The 21,964-nt window shown below is 36.6% G+C and overlaps 1 protein-coding gene across 1 annotated transcript; it reads right to left on the bottom strand.

Annotated features, from left to right (window-relative positions):
• Positions 1-3,264: 3,264 nt before the first annotated feature.
• Positions 3,265-20,626, bottom strand: SNX16 (sorting nexin 16). The gene is made up of 7 exons (XM_088522730.1): positions 20,169-20,626; positions 18,374-18,460; positions 15,314-15,462; positions 9,998-10,067; positions 6,440-6,576; positions 3,719-3,835; positions 3,265-3,390 (listed from the first exon to the last, which is right to left on the bottom strand). Exons 1-7 carry the CDS (start codon positions 20,538-20,540, stop codon positions 3,279-3,281), a joined length of 1,044 nt encoding a protein of 347 aa, XP_088378856.1. The 5' UTR covers positions 20,541-20,626; the 3' UTR covers positions 3,265-3,278.
• Positions 20,627-21,964: the final 1,338 nt, after the last annotated feature.

Raw genomic sequence — 21,964 nt, 5'->3', positions numbered from 1 at the left:
GTTACTTGTGGCATATGACATTTCATTAAAAATACCCTGATTGTAACAGCACTAATTTCACAAGATGAATCCTCAGACTTCCTCTCTCCAGGATTAGTAGAGCTGGCTGTAGCATAATGAAAATGTGTAAAGCTCCCTAGGGAAAGTTGCACGTTACCAGTTCTGCTAGAAACTCAGACACCTGGCAGGGTAGTTGTTACTACTCCATAGCAGGGCTTCAACTGGGAGTGCAAACCACATGCTGGAGGGAAAAAAAAAATCAAGTTAATTAGTGGTCTAATGCAGATGTACAAGGGAAGAGACCACCTGGCCCTGCCGACCCCCCGCCTCTTCTCCGTGCAACTCAAAACTCCAAAGCAAGAAGCAGACGTTTAACCCATGAAAAGGAGCACAGTAACAGTCTGGAAAATACTTTGTAGGCTCCTCTCTCCTACAGCCATCAGGTGCACTTTCATGAATTAGTGAATTTGCTCCCTTCCCTAAACTCATTCAATGGGATTATTCTCTTCACAGTAATTAACAGTTGTCAGAGTGGGAAAGGTATGGAGGGGGTGTTTTGGAGAAACTCATTCTTGATTCAGGGCTATTCAGCACTTTAATTCATTTAGGAGTATACCAAGCAAAAAAGGGGAACTGAATGTGGGTTGACTGCAAGAGCTTTGGAGGTTTCAGAGAAAGGAAGGTTTATTAACTTTCAGAAATAATCTGAACGAGGAGTCCAGGGAGAGTAAGCTGGGTGCAGTATCAACTAGAACTGAGATAAAGCTGTAAATCACTAGCTGAACTATTAATTAACCTTTAGAGCCATTTGTCTACAACACAAGAGAACACAGTGTGTCTGTTGCTAGTTGCAATCCTTACAATAACTTTGCTGTCACTTCAGTCCAAGGACTCCTCCACTCACTGGGAAAAGCTCAAACAGAATTTCATCGTCCAAGTCTCATGAATGAAATTATTGCAAGTTGACATTTTCTGTACAAAAATTACAGCACCGTGTCATACTTCAAAAAGACTGTGGAAAACAGTGCCAGAATGGGACTAAAAACACTAGGAAAAAAATAGTACAAGACACTTGGAAACCATCTCTATCAACGTCACAGACTATCTTAGGTTAGCACAAAACAAGTAATTCAGCATTTGTGTCAGGGGGATAACTATTCAATTAAAACATATGAAAACAATACCACTTATTTACAACCACTGAACAAAATCAGTTTTTCAGCTCAGATTAAGGGAATTCTGACTTCATTTAAAAGTATCTATACATGTGATACTGAATATTTTGGGATAGCAAAACAAGATAAGCTTAAAGACAGAGCACACAAAAAGAATCCTACTTCTTTGATTGCATAACCAAATTGTAAAATGTTTGTATGATGCTTCAATCTTTATTGACAAATTTGTAGATTTACTGAGGAAAAATACTTTTAAAAATTCCTAATATATAATGGTCCAAGCACATTTTCAAAGTTCAAAAAAAATTACAGTAAGCTAACATTTTAAATATACACAGTTCAGTTCTCTTTTCAAACAGGTAAGAAACTTCTAACAAAAAACTGCACGAATTTTCAAGAGGTGTCAAAACTGAGTTCACTCCATGTCTATAAGGATTCATATAGAATATAAAAAAGATGAGTCATTTTTCATTTTCATCTTCAGAAGGCACAGCAAGTTTTCTGCTGTGTTGTTAGAGAATTTTCACTCATACCCATGCAGACAATTTTTGGTACAAAGACTCATACAAAAACTGAGTAGTTGTATGAAATCACTGAGGTAGATGTCTCTTTCTAATAATATTATCCTTTCTAACAGACCAGACGTTCAGAATATTTTCTACCATGGAAAAAGAGAAGACAGGTGTTTTGTCCATAGTTTTATTTCATCAGGAAGGCTTACACAGTTCTGCATAAAGGTCATTGTACGCACAGCCTGAAGTACAAAGTTCCCTTTGAAAACTCCAGCACAAAGACACTGCATATTAACAACATTAAACAAAGATGTGGGTGGCATAGGGAAGAAAAAAAAAAAAAAGAAGGTTAAAACAAAATAGCATTCTTCCTATTGGAAAAGCAGAATAAAACAAGGCACTTTCAGTAAATTAGTGAAGAATAGAGACAAGCTGTCAGAGATTCCATAAAGCTGACCCAGAGCACTGTAACAAAATTCTGCACTAATGAGCAAGTAAAATACAAAAAGGCACTACATAATCCTCTCCCTGCACCTCCCCTTTCTCAACCAATTAGCCAACTGAACTTGGCACAATGGAGTCATAATTATAATAAAGTGCATCTCCTGTCTTAATACGATTTGAAAAATAGGCTATAGAACATATGCAGCAATATCCCCATGTGTACAACACATTGAAACAAAAATACATTGCAACTAGATTCAATCTAGTTAAGAACTGTGCAGAAAAAAAATATGGCTTCTTCACAAGTCTTTCAATTATCTCCACATTATTTAGAGTATTTTAAACAAGGCATGAATGCATTTGCAAGATGGCAAGAGGTAGTGTTCCAGGTAAAAGGCAAACTCACTGACACATCGTTTCATGGGTATATAGCGAAAGTATCCCAGATTTAAAAGTAGCATTACCAAATTAAACCAAGCATTACAGCATGCTCCCTTGGGATGTGAATACACAGTGTTTTGGGGTCTCATTAGTTCCTTCAGCAAAAATGACCAGTTTTTGTTTAAAATGTCCAACTATATTCCCATTTTGTAAGTACTTTTCTCTTGGTACTGTAAGTTTTCCTATTGCATTGCGTTAAAATTTCCAGAGAAATAATCTTCATTTTTAGCATTTAAAAACAAATTCTACACTCTTAGTAAATGTAAGACAAGTCCATTTTTACTTCAACAGGCATTAATTTATGGCTATAAGAATTTGAAAACACAAATACCAGATGAACACATCAAACGTGTCACATCAGTGGCAACATATGACATGCTAGTTAAACACGTTTGCTGACGCAACGTGAAGTTTTTATCACTCCACTAGAAAAGTCAGCCAAACAGCATATGTACATTAACTAAATTTTAGCTCAATTTAGCCCTTATTAGACTTAAATATATTAAATATATAAAGGCTAGATAAAAACTGAAATCAAAGCAGCACTGAGTATATTTCTTATGTCAATAGTCGGTGAGGATTTATGTAAACATTCACGACGCGCGTTCTCGCGCTTTGCTCCGAGTTCTTCGCGGCTGCCACAGGCCCCTACGCGCGGGGCCCGTCCCAGGCAGCGCTCCGCGGGGCGAGGGCCGCTGCTCCTGCCCTACTCGTCCTCCCCGGCCGCGAACGCGACCTCGGCGACTTCGATTTCCGGAGCGGCGGCGGCTTCGGCCTGCGCGTCGCTCCAGGGCGCCTCGTGGCTCCCTCTGTCCGAGCTGCAGCAACACAGCGTTACCTCACGGCAAGTGGAAACCAACACGACTCCCCACTGCAGTTTTACGTCCACAACCCACCAAACACCTGCAAGACTTTAACCTATTGCTTACACCAGTGATCATATATATATATATATATATATATATATATATACATGCACACCAAAACCATCTAGCCTGAGGGCCTGTATGAGACATGGGATAGCTACAAATATATGCAATAAAATGCTGGATTCTTCACTGTGTAGTATTTATGTAAGATCAAACATTTAAAAATATACTTTATGAAAAATAAGGCATACTTTATGGAAAATAAAACAGTATTTACCAGCTGTCCTCACCCAGGGTACCCTGGTCTGCTTCTACTGCAGAAGACTCCACCTCACCACTGCACTCACTCTCTTCTCCTGACATTTGACGAGTCATTTTTCCTAAAGATAAATCCCTATAACAAATAAGAACAGAGCACCACCAATCTATTTATTGCAAACATTCATCAGTGAAGAGCTGTTTATTTCACTTAAAACTATTTCTGGGAAACTATTAATCTCACTCCTTGCTTAACCCATTTCTTTTATTACTTTTATTTCTTTTATTTAAGGAGATGAAGGGTTTGCACTGGATAGTTAAAAAGTTTATCCACTCCAGCTATATAAACTGAATTTAATACTCTTGTTGCATCATAATTTAGTGGCTTTACAAAAGAATTCAAGTCCCAGAGAAATGATTATAATACAGGTAAGGTAGAAAATTAGAAACAGATATCTAAGCCACACAAATCCTTCTAGGTTAAAATCAAAACAGCCAAAAGCAGAGGAAAAGACAGGATAAAAAGTTTGCCTTTTTTTTCTTTTTTTTTCCCCCCTTTTTAATAGTTTCTCAAAATTCTCCATTGTAATTTTACACTCAATGTAAGCTCATCAGAGCAATGTGTTTTTCCATTAACAATAAGAGAGATGTATAATGAGCCTTTTTGGGCCATCCTACTAGCATGACTAAAACTGAATGAATTTGCATTAAAAAAAAAAAATTCTTTGCAAAATACTTTCCTGTATGGAAAACCTATTAATTTAGTGTTAAAAGCTGCTGCTTCAGTTGGAAAGAAAGGTTTGGGAAAAATTTGTGTGGAAATAAACTTCCGCTGTTTTACTATTTCCTAATTATTTTAAGTACTATTCTTTCCACTGTTATATTTTTTAAGCATGCATTATTTGTAATGCAATAGTAGTATTCTCTAAAATTATTTTATTATGGGCAAAATCCAGCGAGGTACATACACGCCTACGAGTTTGACACCTTGCCCACTGTTCTGTTCCTACATTACATAAATCTTTAGTACTTGGCCTCTAGATGAGAAGGGAGGGCAGAAGACACTTAATTCCTGTTAAGCCATTAAATGAAGATTCCACTTCAGTAATACCGATTATTATTCCATTTTTTCTTTTGGTGAATTCAATTCCCATCAGACAAATTTCTTTAACAGGGTCAGAGGTTTACTCCAGCAGAAATGGAAGACATAAGTAATTTACAATTGAAAATTCACAGGAATTATATCTCATCTAGACTTCGGCTACTGTCTCGGCTAATTTCAGTATAGTCTGGAAAATAGGGCAGCCTCATGTTAAGAAACCTATCTTTGAGCGAAATGCTTAAAAAAAATCTCTTTTTCTTGCTCATGCCTTCTTATTTTAATTTTACTAACAAAGAACTTTCCACCATGACAAACACATTGTGGGGAAATGTGAGTTAACTTTTATTGACTGTATCAGTTTGTAAGCTAGTAGTAAGAGTCATAATTTTGTTCTCAAACAGGGAAAGCATCTTTCCAACCTCATTACTTCCTTTCAGGAAAAAGTAACAAGCTGACAGAGGCATTTAGAACAGTTACATTTATATCCTTTTTCATATGTTGTCCATTTAAACTTAAACCATATACCCCAAATCGTAACTCCTTAGTCAAAAGGGACATGTTAGAATGAACATCCAAAGTATTATTAAAATAACTTCTAAAGGTCCCATAGAAATTTACTGCTTTCCTAAGGAAACTCCACAACTGACTCAGCAGATTAACTGAATACTTCAGCATCAGCTCCCCTGGGTCTGTTGAACAATTCAGCAGGCAGGCACTAAAAAGTTTTATTATGAACTCTACTTTTTTTTTTTTTTTCCTCAGATTTAAATAGATATTATCCAATGCCATTTCCAAGCTATCCGTTGCATCATTCCAGGCACCTCAGAACAACAGGTTAAAGACATTAATATAGATGCATAATCTCTTGATCACTACCCTCCAGCAAAGCTTCAAGTTCAGAAGAAGTTCCATAACTGAAAGGAATTTTTCTAGCACCTTCATCTCCAATGAGGTGTTCCACCTAACTAGAATTTTACAGGCAGAATCTTTACCATTTCTCTACAAGAACTAAAATAAATAAGTAAATAAAGGAAACATAATGTTATTTTAGGGGAGAAGATGGAATAATGCTCAGTTTGTGCTAAATCACAGAATCACAGAATGGCTGAGGTTGGAAGGGACCTCTAGAGATCATCTAGTCCAACCCCCCTGCTCCAGCAGGGACACCTAGAGCAGGTGGCACAGGGCGGCATCCAGGCGGGTTTGGAAAAATCTCCGGAGAAGGAGACTCCACAAGGAGCCTCCCTGGGCAGCCAGTTCCAGGGCTCTGTCACCCTCACAGGAAAGTTTCTCCTCACATAAGGCTGGAACTTCCTGTGTTTTAATTTATACCTATCACCCCTTCTCCTGCCACTGGACACCATGGAGAAGAGTTTGGCCCCATCCTCCCTACATTCTCCCCTCAGGTACTTATACATATTGATGAGATCCTCTCTCAATCTTCTCTTCTCCAGGCTAAACAGACAAATAACAGCTTTCTGTGACATACATGAGAGAGATTAACTGAAAATGCTTCCTTGTGTGCAACTATCATGTGGAAAGCATGTTTCTAAGAACACATTTAGAGACTGTTGGGACTAGCCAGGAAAGACATGTTTGTTGAAAGAAACACCTAAAAACTGTACATTTTCTACATACCTAATTCTTCTTTCAATAGCATCTATGTGAAGTTGTTTTTCACTTAACAATTTCTTCAATGACTCAACTTCCCTTTGTTTTTCGAGCAGTTCTTTCTGTAGACGGTAATTTGTTTCCTCCAAAGTTTCACAGAAAGCCTAAAAAGATAAAAAACACTTTTCATTCAACTTCTTTACTGATTTTACTTTTAGATCATCTTTATTGATTTTACTTTTAGAAATACCAAACTGCAATTGGATTGCAGCCGTTTTTCTTTGCACTGATTACCATAAAGAACTATATAAGCCTTAAAAAAAAACAAGTTTTGTCTTTCATACAACATGTCACTTCACTTTGAACAATACATGTACTACACTGAAGTGCAATGCAAACACTTTGCTGCATCCTTGATATTTGTGTGACTACAAAACAGACGCTGCTCTCAGAAGGAGGTTCCCCTCTTTTGACGTGCGGTCCCTGGTCATGACCCCTTCTGCCTGCACAGATCAGCTGAACTCCCTCCTACCCCTCTCTCCTCCTATAAGCTTTTCTTTCACATGACTTTGAAGCCAAAGATGAAAGAGTCAGAGCCTCTAGCATTTTTATGCTGAAGAATAAAGACTACTCAGACTGTGTGTTTTCTCTCTTGTCCAGGTTATGTATGGAAAGTGACACAGTTGCATACCAATACAGAGCTGTCAAATTCACAGTTATGAATGTGAGAAGACCCATAGAAAAATGCTTGAAAAAGTTTAATTAAATACTAAGACCACTGACTATTTGATCATGGTAGGTAATTTGTGTTACTCTGCTTAAGCTGACATATATACATACTATTCCCTGACAAATTTGAGTGTGCAATCTCAAAATTTAATGCACAGAGCTAATGCATAATGCAATATCCATTCCAGTCAGGAGCTCACAAAGGTGTTGGCACAGAGCCTGCTATTCTGTTTCTAGGAACAATAAGTCCACCAACAGTAACGTGCAACTCTGATTTAATAATTTACATGCTCTTGATAAATAATAAACCCAAGAAGGCTTCTTGACTTAGTTCTGCATACGGTTAGCAACTAATCCACGGAATATATTGAATGTCAAGATTTTATAGGAGCTAAATAAAAAATGTGGTTAAGACATTATTCTTTTAAGATCAATTTATCTATAATCTTAAGATTCTATTCTTTGCTTTAGTTCAAGCAAGCTTCATTTTCTTTAAAATGTCAAGTTTTTCTGTAATTATACAAATAAAGCAAATTAGCATTTTTATCTCCAAGATCCATTTCTATTTTTTCATTATGTGACAGTTCTAAATTTGATTTGTTTTACTGGCTTAGAAAGCAAAATTTTCTTAACTGACAGGCCCTGAGGACCAATCACCAGTAAAGCTGTAGTTTATGAGGACATATGGCATGAAATTCACTTTTCACACCAAGCAGTTTTAGTGAAATCTCACTATCACTCCAGCTAAGCAGCTATCCTCCTTCATCAAGCCAATTAAGTGGAATCTAATGTATATTGTAAACAACTGCTGATGGTTGCTGGAGTCCTGATGGAAAATAGGCTGTTTTTTAGGAATATAATCAAGTAGTAGTATTTTACCTTTAGATTTGTTCCTTTTATACATTTCTTTATTTACAGAATAATTAAGTAATATTCAATGGGAGTTGTCATTTGTTTTACTGCTCTACAGGAAATCTGAAAAAAAAAATCTTGAAAAATTGACCTCTAGTTGAAATCATGTATCAGATAAACATGTAGAGGAAGTCAGTGTTTGAAACTGAAGGAGAACATCAACCTATTTGAAATGAATGGGTCCTAAAGAAAGATGAACTAAAGCAGAGAAAGACCTATCAGGGAGCTGTGTGCAGTGAGGTATCTTGCTCCTTCAAGATCTGGACAGCCAGAGCCTTGTACAATTATAAATCCCAGGTGGGATCTATATTTCCATAAATTTTGAAAGAGCAACAGAAATGGCCCAGCTGAAAGATCGGCTCCTCCTCCAGCGGATCATGAAACCCACAAGGGTGGGAAAGGATTGCTGGAAACAATCACCAAAGATGTGACAAGACGACTTCTTTTATTCAATATTCCCTAAATTTCTGTGGCTGATGGATGTTGCACACTTAAGTGTCAGATGAGTTTTATAAAAAAGTTACCACATACATGAAAAGGCCCAAGTAAATTCTAATTATGTAGGTAACACAAAAAGATTTGTTACAGTGAGTACTTCCTGGACCGGAATAAGAGATAATACTACAGAATATCTTCTGTATTTTACAGCAGCAGGAAAACATTAACAGAATAATTTGTTTGCAGTGCTTAGTGTAACAGCAGGTGAAAGAAGTGATTTTGGGGTTCTAAAACAGAGGTCTAGACATAAGGATATGAGCAGTAGCACTTGCTCTGGAGTTGGACATGGTTACTAAAAAGGAAAGGGCAAGGATGCCCTTAATATTAAGGCACCTTAATATTAAAAGGCGCATTAAAAGGTAGTCTCGGAGACTAGAATTTTCCAACAACTGTATCTGACAGTTCTACAGAAATGGTTAGATTTACTACTGTTGTGCTGGCCACTATTTTAACAGTTTGCCTATATTCCTATGGTGAAAGAATAACCTTGATGAGACTTCAGAACAGCATGTATGATCAAAGCCTCTATGAAACAGCTTGCATTTCCTAATTTATATGAACCAGTAATTCCTGTAATTTCATCATTTTCATTCATCAACAACGAAAGGATGCTGCTTGGAAATAAAATGAAAGCCTACAACACACAAAACATTCCAAATTCTTCAAATGTACAGTGTACTGGAACCAGAGGGAAAACACTCCCACTCCCAAGCACTAAATACAAACCTAGCTGAAGGAGTTTCCCTCAACATTTATAGTTTCTATAGTATTAACAACATATGCGCAGTTCCAAAACATATCTTTGTTCTACAGAAGAAAACTGAAGTGACCAGCTGTAGACATACTTAATACAGCTCCACAGGCCCGTAAAACACTTCTGGCAAAGTGGGCTGCAGCCTACAGCGTGAGCTGTCCATTTCACTCAATGCATCTTGAAAAGCTGCTGTCTTATGAAATTGCTTGAATCAGTTATTTGCATGAACACGCTTTAAAAATATATTCTTTTCCCCTAACAAAGTGTCTGGATTAATCAGCATTTTTGGCGGTCAGAGCTAAGCCTTTCATTAGATTTCACAGAAGAAAAAAGAAAAAAAAAATTACTGCAGACTGGAAGCTTAATTTGTACCCATTGTGACAAGGTGTCTGCTAAATCTTCAAACTCCTTTTATTCAAAAACAAAAGAAACCCTTCACCTGATGCCTGTAGAGGCAAAAAGGAAGAGATGACATCTTAGGACAAGCATCAAGGACAGTGCTCAGGCTACCAGTGTGCACTAGGTATTAAAAGATCACATGTCAGTTTTAGAAACATATGAATGTACAATTTTTTGGGAAAGAATGGAAATACAAATGTTTTATTTGCAACATTCACACTTCTCAGCAGATCTTTACGATAGTCTAGCATCAACTACTATTTTTTGTTCTTGTCATATTATGTAGTACTTACCCTGCTCTCTTCTAGACTATCGAAAGGACCTGGAGGATCATCCAGACAAAGAAATTCTCTCACTGCAAGGCTTCACAAAGGGCGGGGAGTGGGGGGAGAGGGGAAAAGAAAAAAAGAAAAAAAAAAGTTAAAATAGAAGAAAAGCAATGATACTTAAATACAATGCCAAAAACTCTGAGGGACTTAGAGTTTACCTTCACATCACTCCCAAGGATTCCAAACAATTTTAATAAAACTATGACATCTCAGGTATGTGTGTTAATCAGGGATAGTACTTATAATCCCACTTACAAATTTGCACAAGTGCTCTTAAGAATTTTAAAACAGAGGACATCATCCAATTTGGAGGGGGCTTTTTCAAAGCTTCAGAGAAATCATTACTGCATGACAACCACGAAGAAAGAAGTAAGAGAAGTAAGTTTATCACTTTAATACTGAAGATGCTGAAAAATAAGAACTAAAAGGTGAATGCAAAAGTATTCAGCTGGAATTCATACACCTGGGCTCCTCAGGGTTTATCAAGGGAACAAACCACAGACAATGACAGATGTGCTCATGTCTCCAGTTTGGTAAGATCACAATCCGTTGATTTAGACACAGTTTAAAAAAAAACAAAAAGGTTATAAAAGAAAAAAACTGCCATGGTTAACGAGCTATGGATGTTACTACATGTTTTTGCTAAACATACATTTGTAACTAATGAATTTGTCTTGAAATTGTGTAACAGTTGTCGCACTATTTTGCAAAGGCCAGAAGAATAAAAATACTTGCAGTCCTCTGTTTTAGTCTTAAATGAGGCATCTTAACTACCTCCAATTGCAAACATTATATAAATAATCATCTCCAATCATGCATCTTCACGTTTTCCTACTCCGTTTCATGTATTCTTCTACAAATACTCTTAAATTAGAATAATACATATACTTATTAGCAATTCTGTGCCTTGCACTCACTACTTACAGATCTGTAAATCATCTTCTATTGCAATAAAAGCTAAAAAAAATGGAAGATGTGAATCTAAATGAATTCACTGTCTTTCTCCCAAGTAAATCCCATAGGAAGGTGCAAAAGCAGGTAGTTTTCTGCCATCCTCTCATTCTATACCTTTGAGGCAAACACTAAGTACCAAGTCACTAATTTTACTCCAGCTACTAGTCTGATCAACAAGTTCTGGTCTCGCAACCAAACTGGGGCAAAAAGCATGTTTTCAGCAAACACCCAACAACCAATTACACCATTACTTGGCTTATAGGAAAGCTCTCACAAATATTCATCCAAAATGCTTGCTGTATTTCAACTTTATTTAGTTGCTAGATTTAAGTAAGCCTGTGTTCCAGCCCCTGTTGCAGGCCAGAAGATACGTTTTCTTTGGACAACGTTTGGTCTGAATTCTTGTCTTCATCTTTATCTCAGCACCGTTTACACCATCCCCAAACTCTTCCTCCCCCATTATGACAATCTTTTCCCACCTAGTCTTTGCGATAGACGTGGCCATTGGCGGAGACCTCCTCCATGCCCTCACTACGAACCCTTCTTTTTCAGTTCTCCCAACACTGACTTGCACAAATCAATTCATGATCTGTGCAAACCATGACCTAAACTTCTGTAATTAACAGTTTCCCACAAATACTCAAAAATAAAAAAAATCTTGCTATTTAAAACAAAATTATACTCCTGTTAGCTCAAAAAGTGATGGACAGTGACAAGTCATTAATTTGGTTATAGTCTTAAGAAACATAACTGCAAACTTCACCAAATTAATGGTTATTCAGCCACAGAAAATAGTCTTGCAAGGAAAAGGAGCAGTGTATTTGTTTTCCGGATTGTTTAATCTGCCTATTTAGAGTGACCTTCCCTAACATAATGCTCAAGTCCATCTTTTATGGTTGAATTGTTCTTTTCAAAAAGATGAAAATTGTGCTGAATGACCTCACATATGGCTAACTCAGAAGAACCTGTAGTATGAAAATGTTGTGTAATTTAGCACATTTACTTTCTACATTTAGTTAATAACTCTATTGTTGTGAGGTGTAATATTTAGACATGACATCCAGTAATGCTTGCATATGAAAAAATACCCCCCAAAATGAATGTGCATAAGTATTCAAGCTACATGTATAATCTACTTAATAGATCATACCCATCCCTCCTCCCTAAAGCTGCCTGCAGAAAATTCTATCTGTTTTTATAGTCTAGGCAACACCTCGATTTCAAGAGCTGTAGATTCAGTCTTGTATATAGAGAAATCAAGAAACGTCAAGACACGGGTCACTGCAGTTTAAAAGCACTCAAAACATGTTTACTTTCTACTACAAAAAACATCCCATTAATGGCATAAATATTCATTTGCAACCTAGCTTTGAGAGCCTGCTTTGACCCCATTTTCCCCTCAACACATCCCTCCCCCTCTTCTTTTCATTTAAGAAATAGGAGAAAGTTCTGTTTTAAGATGATGACAGCTCACAGAAATCTTCCACATCATATAGCATCATCGCTATGCACGGATCCTTCCTTTGCTCTTCACTCTTAAGCCAGCTGACAAACTCCTTTGATAAAAACTCTGTGAATCTAGTATATCAAGTAGATACAGCAAATAATGTATCCAAAGGGCGAGTTTCCTACCCACTCTCAAATTCTCAATACTAATAACTGTGAATAAAGAGAAACAAAGGAGACCAAGACTGGGGGTAGCTTGGTTTTGATCTGACCCAAGCAGTTTCTGCTTTCTTTGCAAAACTGCAGAAGTGAAGAGCTGAGCTTTCATGGTGGAAGCGAGGTCAGATTCTCACACTGCTCCTGTAAGGTGCAAATATTAATTCAATAGTAGCTCTTATTCTTTGGTAAGCAGGTAAGAAATTCAGACAGACTAAACCTCCCTAATTTAACACTTTCATGAAGAATGAAGATCTTCAATAGAGGGAAACCTTACATCCTAAACTGTAAGGCTGAAAATAACTTAAAACCTAAGGCTTTACACTCTTGGCCTTGTACAGCCCAAACCAGAGTTTCCTTAAAACTTAAGGCTTTACACTCTTGGCCTTGTACAGCCCAAACCAGAGTTTCCTTTAAAAAAACAACAAAAGAAATAAAAACACTGTACTGCTGTAAATTCCCAATGCCATAAATGTTTAATCACCCTTCCAAATTTGTTTAGAAACACACTCCAAAAGTTGCATGCTTTTTTTTGCATTAGATCATGAAAGATTTTTACTGTATTTTGTCCACTCATTTTGGACCATCATCAGGATACCAACAAGGTAGCTGAAATTCCAGACTAGCTGCAACAAGGTCTTCAGAGACATTCAGTCAGACCAGAAGTCTACACAGCTATTGCATGTCCAGTAACATGTCAACTGATGTCTAGGGAACAATCCCTTTTTTGGCTATCTGTCACTATGTAATTAAAAAACCCGGGAAATTCTTAAACTTCCAGACATATATTTCATCCAGATAATCATGTTTAATAGCTACTCATGGACCAACACCACCGTTGATTCCAATGTCCTTTGAAAGATGTTTTCTAGTTCTGATATCTCACAACAAAGCTTTGTAACTTAGGGTGACACTGACTATGAAACAACAAAACAAACAAAAAAAATAGTGTTCTTTACTCACCTTCCCCATCTCTTTCATGATTTTACCTGCCCTGCTTAGTCATCTCTTTCCCAAGATGGAAAGATAAAATTCAGCAGAATTCTTCCTGTAAGGAAGCAATTCTGTAGCTTCATCTGCCCCTGCTCGTCTCCTCTGTGCTCCCAGTATACCCTCTTTTGAATAAGGATGCTGGGCTTTAGTATTACATTGTGTGAAAAAGCAATTCCGATTTCCACAGCAATAAGGTAATTTTCTCCTAGCTTTCAAGTTCCTCTTGAACAGTTCTTATTCACCCTTTTGATCACTGCCAAATGCTGAGTTTTTCCAGAAAAGCACTTGCATGGTGGTTGCAACTTGTTGCAACAACTAATTAACTAATTAATTCTTTCTGCTGTTCTGCACTTAATGACATGGAATTTAATCTGTGATCCACAACTTCATAGGTAACACTCATTAACTCTGTCCAGCCCCTCTCCCCTTACCTTTCAAACATTTTACATAAACACCTCCTAAGCATTTGTAAAGTATACTCCCTTCTGCAAAAGGCATTATTGCTTTCTCGTGCACTATTTTTATTCACCCATTTACTACTTCTGTTTTCCATTCAAGCAGTAGCAGAAGATCTGGTCTATGGTTCCCAGAGATAATGCTCAAGTTCTTAAGTCAAAATGAAGGTGTGAAGTAATACTAGCCATTCTTTAAACAAACTAAGGAAAAAAATGGACAACAGATGCTCTAGCACCACAGGTACTTGCTCAGCAATTTAAAATTTTAGTGCCTGTAAGATTCTTGAGGGAATGCTATTTGCTCTGGACAGCTTCTCGCTCTATTTTCAATGATATTTAATTTGAAGGTAGTTCCTCAAAGCAATGGAAGTGGTAAAGCAACCTCCCAATTCCTCTGCAAGGAGTGTAGTATGAAAAAAGCCTTTAGGAATTTCACAACAGCCTTTTTCCTAAATGTTCCTTTTACTTTTTATCATCTCTGATCTCACTCTTCAACAAATTTTCTAATTCTTATGTTGCAAAAGATGCTTAGAACTAAACAGCTATGCCTCTATCACCTTGCTTCTTAAAATTTTCTTTTGACCTATATGATATGACCTATATGATATGACCTATAGGATGTTTCACTTGCCAAAATTAAGTTGTTCTCATATGCCAGGCTTTTGGAAAGATCTTCCACTTTTGCATGAAAAAAGATATTGGTCAGTAAGACTTCTGCACTGGGTTACTTAATATTATTATGATTTTTTTTTTTAAAGATTCTTCAGTCTGATTTGTGGTTTACATTTACATAAGTAATTTATAATGGTACTTGTATTACTATTATGTCAGTTGAATGCACATTTTAAGAAGTAATTGCTGAAGCGTCTAAGGGCTTAACATTACAAAAACCTAATATTCAATTGCCATATAAGCTATTTATAGTTTCAAATTTGCTTTCAGTGTACAGAAATAGGTTAGTTTAATATTTTAAAATCAAATATTACAGCATGCAGTTTATAGTTAACTATAAACAATTCAAGATGCTGCAATGTCCTTTTTTTGCTTAGGTTAGAATGGAATTTAATAGGACACCAAATAATGCACATAGTAACTAAATGCACACAATGAACGTTAACAAAATTCTATACTGTGTGGCTCAAAAACATACTACTAAAGTCTAATGGCCTATACTAGGAGCGCAAAACACCCCACAACCCAAGTTTAAATCACATACCAGTTAGCAATATCTTTATGAGCTACTAGGTTTTGGAGGAAAGCTTGTAGTCCCAACTGTCGATCTTCCAAGAAGTCAGGATTATAATTATCCTTGAACCAGCGCTTTGGTGGCAGAGCCAATCGAAAGCCTGGAAACATATCTTTGAGCTGAAATAGAAAGCCAAGATGAATGGAGAGATACAAAGAAATATCAGAATAAAATATTGAATTTGATGAACTTTATTCTAAACATTGAACTTCAAATTAAGCAGCATTTTCATCTTCTGTTAAGTTCAAGCACTAGGTAAAACTCACGAGCGTAAGTACAATTCAGATTATTGTATAAATCCTGGACACAGTTTTACTACTTGCTGTTTTGCCTGAGGAAATCAAATGACCTTTCAAAATCACCATATAAAAACAGAAGTGAAAGAAACTTTGCTTTGCAACTGAATGCCTTTTAGTCGGTAAGTGAAAGAAAATGTTATGCAAGTAATAAGTGGCAGATGAGTAAGCATTTCAGTGATATTTCTTCTGAAGTACTCTGGGATAAAAAGTGCTATATAGATATAAAATCCACTGAAGACCTATAACAATGCAACTCATCTTTTTTGGGAGACTTTTCTGAATCGGAATAAATTATAACACAAATGCATGAAATACTTCTAGCAAAGAGCAGCTTCTCAAAGATCCAAACTATTTTATACCTAGATGGCAACGAACTTAGTACTGACATGCCAAATTATATTCTTGGCTTACTTAAAGAGCAATTGCATATACTCACTGTCAGAAATACCTAGGATTTCTTTCTTCTTTTTTTTTTTTTTAAATTCAGAAATATGGAATTAAATGTAAACTTAAAAATATATAATGATTGGCTTATCCAAGGATGCCAATTTATTTATTTTTCAACTCTGCCTAAAGATAATAAAACCTTAATGCTTTCATAAAAGCAATTTTTTAGATGTGTTTTCTTATTGGAATGTTTGATGCACACAGACAAAAATCTCCAAGAGGACTTACAGTGAACAAAACTGTTTAAAGAAAAAAAATTAACTGTAATTCCCATGAGAATCAACTAACCTTTTTGTGAAGACAGGATCAAGCAAACATCTGACAGATGTACTGAATACAGCAATACATACATATGAATTTTTCAATGACAGGGATTCCAGAGTCTCCCCAAAATACATTTTAATGCTCTGTTTACACAGCTGGAGGATAATTGTTCAGTGGGGATCCTGACCCTTGCAGAGCAAATTGAAGGACTGTGACAATAAGACTACTGTTTTTAACTAAGAACTGCACTTTATAGACTCCGAAAAAGCTCCTGGGTAACTCTTCAGCAGATTAAGTTTAAAAAATGATTGAAAAATCCAATACTGTATTCCAGATAGAATGTCACTAACATTTTAAAGAAACAACTATCATATTGGCTTACGTTTGTTCATAGAAGCACTCTCTCCTATCACGGGGAGAGGGCCTTTTAAGATCATAGTTATTGCGTAATAAATTTTTAGCTCATAGTGACTATTAGTTCTTGATCTACATAGCTGTTTACTGTCAAACCCTTCTTTTTTGTGCATTTGATGTTCTCCTTAAGTGTATGTTGCCTTTTTCTCAGACTGAATTTCCTCTCATTATTAGACTATTTTGGTCCTGCAAAGTTCCTTTACCTATTAGAAAATGATCATTAGCACCATTCAGTTAAGTATTCTCCACACTCCATAACCCTCATTTCTTAATGAAATACTGAATGGACAAAACAAGGCCCTGTATAAACTTAATTGTAGCAAGGATGATAGATAACCACAGCTGGGAAAGCACTTGAAAAGCTGGATTTCTGCCTGATGACTTCACCTGTCTATGCAGATGGCATTGTTACTTTTATAAGGAGAGGGTATGTCTACCCACAGATTGCTCCTGTTGGGGTTGAAGAGTTTGAGAAAGCCACTTGCTGTCAGCAGACCCATTTTCAACTGCAGTCTTGAGCACTCCTGTGATGCAGCAAGAAAAACTGGGGGGGGTCAGACGAGTTACGCTGCCTGCAACTGCCTGCTTGGATCCCACATTTTTCCTAGACATCTGTCTCCTACGTCAGCATGTGATGGCTCATGCATGCCACATGAGGAAAATATTGCACGGCCTCAGGGGAAAAAAAAAAAAAAAAAAAAGACTTAAATTCTTTGTTCTTAAGAACTGGCCGTATTATTACTCTGTCTATAAAGCTGTTGAATAAGTAATAAACTTTACAAAGGTCTTCCTGCACCTTTTCTCAAAGCAGATGTGCATTTTTCACATATTTCTCCAATCTGCTAGGCGTCCTTAACCAAGGAGACTTAGGCAACTAGCCAAATGTCTGCTTTTGCTCCTGAACCCTCCGATTCCATCATGTTCAACATGCTCTCAGAATAACATTTTTGTTAAAATTATTTTACTCTACAATGTAGAGTCACCATATGATGTACCCTTTGCTCCTAAGCATCAGACCTATACTATCCTGCCTCCTATTACTTCTGGCTGTAATGATTTGCAGAACCTTATTGCTTCAGCCCTCCTGCAGCAGTTTTGTCTCGCCACTCAGCAATTCTGCTTTACTCTTTTCAACTACGCGCGACACCTTTACGCTGACCTCTCATTGCCTACTCTTTTCTTCTGATTGGAATCTTTTTGAACTTTTGAAATCAGTAGAGGGTTTCTCATGTACCAATACCAGTAACATACTTATCCTCCCATTACGCTGGATTAGCATGCCATTGCCTTTTATTTGCTTTCTTTCAAATGAAAATTTTGACATCCTTTATACTTCCAGGAACAAAGATTTGCTGCACTGAAGAGGGTATACTGAGGTCTTAATAAATTTTACTTGGGAAGAAAAAAAAAAAAAAGGATTGGCAAGAAATAACTGAGAATTTCCTGTACGTTTCGTGCTACACCCCCTTTGAAGTAAGTACACTAAGTGCATTTTTTATTTCATAGGCACAATCTCTGCAAAAATGAGGTATCCTATGTTTTTCATTCATTAACATAGTAAATGTTTTATACGTAGTAAAGAAGCAAAAGCAGAAGAAAAACTCACCTTGTCATTAAGCCTGGAAAAGTCAGTGTACCGCCTGAAAACTACCCAACTTTCCTCTGGACTTCTTTTTACTAGTATTTTGTACACCTGTTTGGAAAAATATCAATATCATAAAAAATGAAAAAAAAATCATTCTACATTGGCTGGAAGGCTGAAATTAGCCTTTATTTTTTAATGAAACAGAAAAGAACTCTCAAAAAAAACCTAATTAAAATAACAGCAAATTTTCAGGGAAAATTCAGGGAAAGATTTTTTGTAATATTTTCCAAATATAATTAGCTACCTTCTCTTTGCCAGATTTGTAAAACTATTTACAGATTTCCCACCCTATGGAAACATTGTCTCTGCTACCAAAGAGATGTGAAATATGTTTTACCAATCTACTTTAACTTTTGATGAATTTCAGTTTCAGTCTCCTTTCTGCAGGTTTAAAAAGTGACTTCATTTTTATTTCCATTGCCTTCCACTGATTTTGCTCCACAGCAGGGACCAAAATTTGTAGCATTGATCAGTAATTAGTTTTAATACATAATTGCAAGTTTATCTTTGAAGGACTGCTTGCTCCTAAACACTCCATTGCTGTCTGAAACAACCACAGCAACATAAGAAGTAAATTCAGAAAGAACAAAAAAGCATTCAAGAATTTTAGCTATGAAGAATGTTTCACTTGTACTGCAATCTGGCTTTCTACATACAATGGCTATTTTGACTCTATATTTTAAATGCAGTTGAATAACATCCTACAAACATACTGGGATACCCACTGTATTGACAGTTTGGTCTGCAATTACCAACAATACTATTCATAGTTTTAGCTTACTGAAAAAGAACCTTCTAACTCAGATGCAAAATTTCGCTTGTCTTTTCTCTCGCACTATCATACATAATGATATTAAAAACCTAAGACAAGATATTGCTTTCAGATAATTAAAAAAATAACACTATTTAATAACACTACAAGAACCTGATGATTTCATTGGCATGTTAAGTGTCCTAAATGCATGAGCTTTTGGACATTTCTATTTAAAGGAAAACCAGGGAACAAATACTTCCAGCTACTACTTCCTCTTTCTTTCCTGGTTGTGATTTTTAATAACTGGTACCCAACTAACTTCTACCAGTTCCACATTGTTTAACTACTGCAATGAAATGTTTCAATCATATCCACAAGGCAAAACTTTATCTGCATACAGTGCATCAATAAAATTGTCAGCTAGTGTATACTTCGAGAAAAATCAATTTAAAACAGTTAAGCTACTGTTTTGCCATGAGATACCACTCATGTGACACCCTCACCCTGAAGCCTTCGGAATGGATTTCCCCCAATTAGAAACTAAACCCTGAAATGGCAGAAGCTGTAAGTAGTGTTTGTACATTGAGTAAATTTTGTGTTTCTAAATAACTCTAAGAGAGGTAAATATTGTGTTTTGTTGCTCATTTAAAATAAAAGACTATATTTTAGGATGTTTAAGCATCCAGCTCAATTTTGCAAGGAATTGTAACTTTGTAAGAAATTTCCAACTTTTCTAGGAGAAACTCATGATACTTGTAGTAGCATGAAGCATTTCTGTTAAATAAATAACTTCAGAAAAATCTGCTGTCATTTTTGTAAATGAGGAGAATGCTTTCCTGCCAGACTACACTGGTTTGCAGTGCTTTGCCAACACCAATATAGCTTCAGCATCCCTGAACTGAAAGTTTTATTTACAAAAGAGAACACAAAAGAGAAAAGCATATCCAATCATTACCTAAATGTCTACATAAGATAAACAGCACGCACTATCCCAAAACTTACAGTGAATTTTGCCCTTTCCTCCATCACCTCATAACCCAGTATAGTAGGCGTGGACGGTCGATCTTCCCAGCTCCTGGAATCTGCGTTCTGCTCCGTGTCTTCCACGGGCTGAGAGCAGTATTCAATGGATGTGTCCACGCCTGTAAACTTAGTCCTAACAAGCGGGCTACTGCACACAGATGATGTAGGGCCAGTCTGGTCAGGCAGGCTCATCTTTTTAAAACTACCCACAGCAGAGTCCTCCAGCTGCCCTTTGGAGGAGCTTGAGCTTGTTGAGATGCTCCCAAATGAAGAACTTCTTTGGTTTCTGTTTGTAAAGCTGGAAGATGAACTCCCAATAGGAATAGGAACAGGAACATATGGTGTTGCCATCCTTCATGAAAAAGGGAAGGAAATCTCAGTTTCTGACCCAGAAGCTCAAGATTCATCCACTGGATGATCCATGCTCTTCAAGAACAGTATCTGTAGGGAAGGACCAAAATATCGTTATAACTTTGTTATGAACTTTTTAAAAATATAAATATAAAATGCTGCTTTAAAATTACATCTGTATAGTTTAAAAGATGCCTTTCAGGTCACCATCTGGATTTTCAATATTAAAATAAAAATAAATCTTTCACAATTTTACTTTGGTTTTCTTTCATGATTTAAATGCTACTTTGTTTTATTAAAGTCAGCAATTTTAAGTCTGAAAAGGTACACACTTTGGCTGTGCAGCATACAAAACAAATATGCAAATATGTTTTCACCTGTGCTTATTACATATACTCACTGAAGAACAGATCTGTTTTCAAAGCAAGATTTTTTCAAAACAGCTTTATAACATTATTGCTTATATATATATATATATATACACATATACACACATACACACACAATACATAATATTGTAACAATATTAACTGGGCATATTTTTCGTAGCTTTAACTGTTTACACTTTACAAGTACATGTATAAAGATAAGTGTGGTGGCAAAAAACTACTTTTCCACTTTGGTAGCAGATTAAAATGGAATGAGTTTTAGGGGAAAAAGATAAATAAGTTTTGGTATTTTTTCTACAACAAAACCGTTAGAAGTCAAAGTTCTTTTTTTGGTGTGTGTGTGCACAGATTTCAAAGAAATTAACATAAATTTAAGGTAGTCTCAAACAGCCAAAAAAGCAGTAGCGTCCTGTTTTAACAAAATACCAGAAGGAGCACTCACTCGCACGAGATGCGAATTAGATGCTATCTCTTTGGATTAATAGAATCTGAGTCACCACAGACTTTGCCCGGGATCAAACTAACCACAGGGGCTGCAGGCTCTTGTGAAATGCGAGACTGTCAATCTGGTTCACATGATAGATAAAAATCAATCAAATTGACTGCAGCAAAAGCTAAATGCATTTCTTAATTGCAGGGCGACATTTGCATTCTCATGCTTGAAATAAATATGAAATGTGACTGAACACAAATAAGTAAACAAGTATGAAATGAACCCACAACAGCAAGAATGACTGAAGACAGCTCTTGAGACGGTTCCTTCAGCCAGAAAAATCAAAACCTCCTAGGGCTTTCACTATATAGTAACATCTTGACACAGGCAGTGTTTTTGAAAGCCATGGGAACATGACCACAAAGAGAAGTTTTGAATTGGCAGTGATTCCTTGGGAGGTTCTCTGCCCCACCGTGGGATGAGGCAGCACCCCAGGCAGCAGAAACGTCACAGACCCCTCCTGGCTCACATTTTGCTGTTCAGGTGTGGGATTTGGACTATCCAGCAGCTCCTAGTGCAGCACATAACAGTTCGTTATGCGA

This window comes from Tinamus guttatus, unplaced genomic scaffold (assembly GCF_059628265.1).
Source record: "Tinamus guttatus ecotype Peru unplaced genomic scaffold, ASM5962826v1 Tinamus_guttatus_pri_ptg000156l, whole genome shotgun sequence".
NCBI classification, from domain to species: domain Eukaryota; kingdom Metazoa; phylum Chordata; class Aves; order Tinamiformes; family Tinamidae; genus Tinamus; species Tinamus guttatus.
The sequence above is the reverse complement of the archived record's forward strand: the minus strand, read 5'-3'. Positions and strand labels throughout refer to the sequence as shown.